Source organism: Monopterus albus, unplaced genomic scaffold (assembly GCF_001952655.1).
Source record: "Monopterus albus unplaced genomic scaffold, M_albus_1.0 scaffold235.1, whole genome shotgun sequence".
Lineage (NCBI taxonomy): Eukaryota > Metazoa > Chordata > Actinopteri > Synbranchiformes > Synbranchidae > Monopterus > Monopterus albus.
Window position 1 is genome coordinate 745488 of NW_018128115.1, and position 4215 is coordinate 749702.

Below are 4215 nucleotides of genomic sequence, written 5' to 3' on the forward strand. Positions count from 1 at the left end.
TGTAGGCTGACTCGTCACCGTCTTGGATGAGACCAATGACCGTTGTGTCATCAGCAAACTTTAGGAGCTTGACAGAGGGGTCCTTCGAGATGCAGTCGTTGGTGTAGAGTGAAAACAGCAGAGGGGAGAGCACACATCCCTGGGGGGAACCTGTGGTTATTGTCTGGGTGCTGGATGTGGTTTTCCCCAGCCTCACCTGCTGCTTCCTGTCTGTCAGAAAGCTAGTAATCCACTGACAGGTGGGGGCAGGCACAGTGAGCTGGGTCAGTTTGGAGTGGAGGATGTCCGGGATGATGGTGTTGAATGCTGAGCTGAAGTCCACAAAGAGGACCCGTGCATAGGTCCCTGGGGAGTCGAGGTGTTGCAGGATGTAATGCAGTACCATGTTCACTGCATCGTCCACTGACCTGTTTTCCTGGTAGGCAAACTTCAGGGGGTCCAGCAGGGGGTCAACGATGGCCTTCAGGGGGGCCAACACCAGTCTTTCAAAGGACTTCATAACTAGAGATGTCAGGGCGACAGGTCTGTAGTCATTCAGTCCACTGATGGAGGGTTTCTTTACATCGTGGTATTGCTGTTGTTACTTAAGTAAAAGATCCAAATACTTCTTGCACCACTGCTGTTGCCATGTTAAGGCACTTGGGGCAAGGAAAGATTGCAGTCAGACCCCCGTTTACCCATTCCCCTAAGTGACATCCCTGTCTGCACTGTATATAACCCTGTCACCTGCAAACAGCAGATTCCACATTGCAGCTTCATTACAGTATATACACCCAGAAACAAATGCTCCTGTGCAGGACCAACACTAAGTAAAACTAAATAAAAATACAGTGGTCATTGTGATAATTAGATTTAAAGCAGGTTTATTTAGGAATGTGTTCCTTGTCTGCACAGTGTGAAATATAAAGGTGAAGAAAGTAGATTTTGATCCATGACATGAGCAGAACCTTGGGCGATAATGAAGAACCCGTCTGAGGTCAAATTGTACCGTAGTGGTTCATCTGTCCCAAACAGATGTGCACTTAAACAGGAACTAAAGGAGAGTGAACCTGCAGGATCCAGTTCTGTGGTTTCAGCTCATGCAACAAGCTTATTATTTCTTAAATTAGTTTTTATTTTTCTAAAGGCCTTGCTCTCCAGAAAGATTAAAGACAAGCAACAACTGCCTTCTGCCTTGATCCTTGTTGCACCAAGCACTACAATGTTCACAGTAACCACAGTAAATTCCATGAAGTCCAAAATGTGTTTTTGTACACAGCAAAACAAATAATGTTTTGTTTTGAGACTGAAATTTTATGTGAATTCTTTCAAAACTGTTCAGTGATTGTCACATTTAAACAGCTGTCACACAGATTATCAGTGTGATGTCAGATACATTGCACCAGCTGTAATGTACAAATATAGGAAGGTTAAGCTGCTGCCTGATGGAGACAAACCTGCATGAGGAGTGTTTCCTCTGAGCTGCAGGTGTTGTACTGATCCACTGGAGGACACTGCCACGATGATCACACACAGGCAGCTCAGCAGCTGGAACAGCTGGTGGAGCATCTGATAATTGTTCTAATGTTACACAGACCGATCCCCAGAATGAAACAGTTTACATAGTTTGGTACTTTTCACGTCTCTGCTTCTGACATATGAGCCTGGTTTTACTTCCCCTTGTACCACGTGCATTATATATTCATGACTTTAAGAGAAACCAGCTTTGTACTGAATCTCTTCTCGTGTCATGTTTGTCTCCACGTCATCACAGGTCAGTGATAAGAGAGTGTCCCGACACCACGGGCTGCTGGAGAACCTGGACGGACAGCTGCGCCTTAAACCGGTACATGTGTCTTAGTCTCTGAGATGATTTACACATCCACACCAGTGTTCTGGCAGGTTAGACCTTTAGCTACATACTACATTTACTTAAATGACTGCGTTTCCTGAGCTTTCCATCACGGTTTAAAGCTGAAACCTTTCTGGATAAAGTATCCTGGCTGTAGTGTGTGTTGTCTGCACGGTTCATGTGCTACTGCTGCTGTTGCGGTAGAGGCTGTCAACGTGCACACAGTCTCAGGGGTCAGGTGTCGTACATCCTGTTGACTTTCAGTTTATTTCTGTGAAAATCAGCGTGTTTGACACAGCTGATCCATAAGAGTAAATGTCTTAGAAGTTACTAAGAACACTGACCTTACACAGTAGCGCAGATGGAAACCCTCCAGCTGGTGTGACACAGGGGCGCCACCGTCCGATGTGTGTTAGTCTGTCACAGGTGGTGTCCAGTGCTGGCTGCACTGCCTGTGTAGATGTGCGGGTGTCTACAGCCGCCCTGTAGTGGTTCCAGCTACGAAACATTCTTTTATACACACTCTTGTTGTTTTGTTTGTTCTGTTTGTATTAATGTTTACGTCAACCTGCCTGGGCTGCAGATGAAGATGTATATGTGTGGCTGACTCTGTCGTTTAGTGTTGACTACCTGTAAAATTCAATGAAAACAAGAACGGTAAAAAGAAGGTCTGTCAGTGAAGACACAGCGTGGAAGACAAAACTCACCAGAGCTAATTTTAAGTTGTGTTTTACTGACTTTAAAGCCTGTTAATGTGTCAGCACATCTCAGCGTTTGTCACACATCCAACACTACGAGAACCGACTCTTGACATCTTAATCTATACCAAAGCCTGACGTGCACTGTTCGTCAGTGTTACATTGTTTATCAGTGACTGTTACCCTATAGAACAAATGTAATGAAGTGAAAACCAGAATAGTAGTTCCAGTGTGGACAAAGAACTGGATTTTACTATTTTCATTTTGATGTGTAGACCCACCTGAACCCGTGCTTCGTCCAGGCGTCGCTGACCGATGACCCTCGACCTCTGCTGAAAGACTCCTGGTACCCTCTTCATCACGGAGACTTCTTCTCTCTGCTGCCGGGTCAGCTCGTCTACAGGGTGGTGGCCATGGGCGGAGGCGACCACACTCCCAGATGCAGAAAAATGTTTGTCTTTGTTTTTAAGTTTCTTTTACTTGTGGTTTTATTTTATTATTGTTTTTATTTTGCTGTGCACGTTGGGGGGCGTTGGGCTGGAGTCACATTCCTTATATTTTTGATAATAAGTGGCAATTAAGTTTATGCTTATGGTTAAAAGTGCCCCTTTCCATGTTTATACGCTGTGTCATGATCAAGAGAGGAACCTCATTAACAAATGTCTCTGTGGAGAAGAGGTTGCTGTGTGCTGCTGAATTCAAGTCCCACCCTTTATCACTGCAGATGGGACAATGTGGGGGTGAGTGGGGTCCAACTGAAGTGTTATTAAATAATAATAATAATAATTTATTTGTTTATATAGTGCTTTACAACACCGAAGGGAGCTCAGAGTGCTTCACAATAAAACAGATAAAACAGAGCATGCCAAAATACATAAACAAAAGAAAAGTTAACATTGCACAGATTTAAAACAACGGTCTGGGAGCAACTCTAACACTCCTGCACAATAAAAATGAGTCAAAGTACAAAACGGAATAAGATTAGAGAATATAAAATCAAAAAGCCTGTAGGCACCATTTTAACACCACAGCTAAAAATGAAGTGCCAAAAGCCAACTGAATAAAAGTGCCTTTAATTTAGACTTAAAAACCATTAACTCCATTATAGACCGAAGCTCAGGGGGCAAGGCATTCCAGAACTTGGGGGCATATACGGCAAAAGAACGGTTTCCCCACTTTTTGTACCTTGCCCATGGGACAACCAGAGACAAGTGCTCAGAGAAACACAGCGCTCTGACCGGGGTATGAATAATTAAAAGATCAGACAAATAAGCCGGAGCAAGGCCATTAATGGCCTTGAACACAAACAGTAAAATTTTTAAATCAATTCAGCTGTCCCAGAAGCCAGTGAAGAGACTGGAGGACAGGGGTGATGTGAGCATTCTTTGGGGTATTTGACAGTAGGCGAGCAGCCGCGTTCTATACTAGTTGGAGTCTATGGAGACTGATTCCAGTATAGAGGGCATTGCAGTAGTCAAGTTGTGAGCTAATAAAAGCGTGAATGGCTTTTTCTAGGTCGACTCAAGATAAAAAGGGCTTCACCTTTGCTAGGAGCCTCAGCTGAAAGAAGCTTGTTTTGACCACAGAATTAATCTGCTTGTCAAATTTGAGGCTGCTATCAAATAACACTCCTAGGTTTTTCACAGTTTGAGTGAATAAAGGGGCTGAAGCTCCTAGGCCGGTTGC

At 44.1% G+C, this 4215-nt stretch overlaps 1 protein-coding gene across 1 annotated transcript in view; it reads left to right on the top strand.

Moving 5' to 3' along the window:
* aplf (aprataxin and PNKP like factor) overlaps nucleotides 1-4215 on the top strand; it is a 17755-nt gene that overhangs the window by 2087 nt on the left and 11453 nt on the right. Inside the window, exons 3-4 of the mRNA XM_020620237.1 lie at nucleotides 1754-1825; nucleotides 2805-2968. Coding sequence (XP_020475893.1) covers nucleotides 1754-1825; nucleotides 2805-2968 — 236 coding nt within the window. The remainder of the gene's footprint in view (nucleotides 1-1753; nucleotides 1826-2804; nucleotides 2969-4215) is intronic.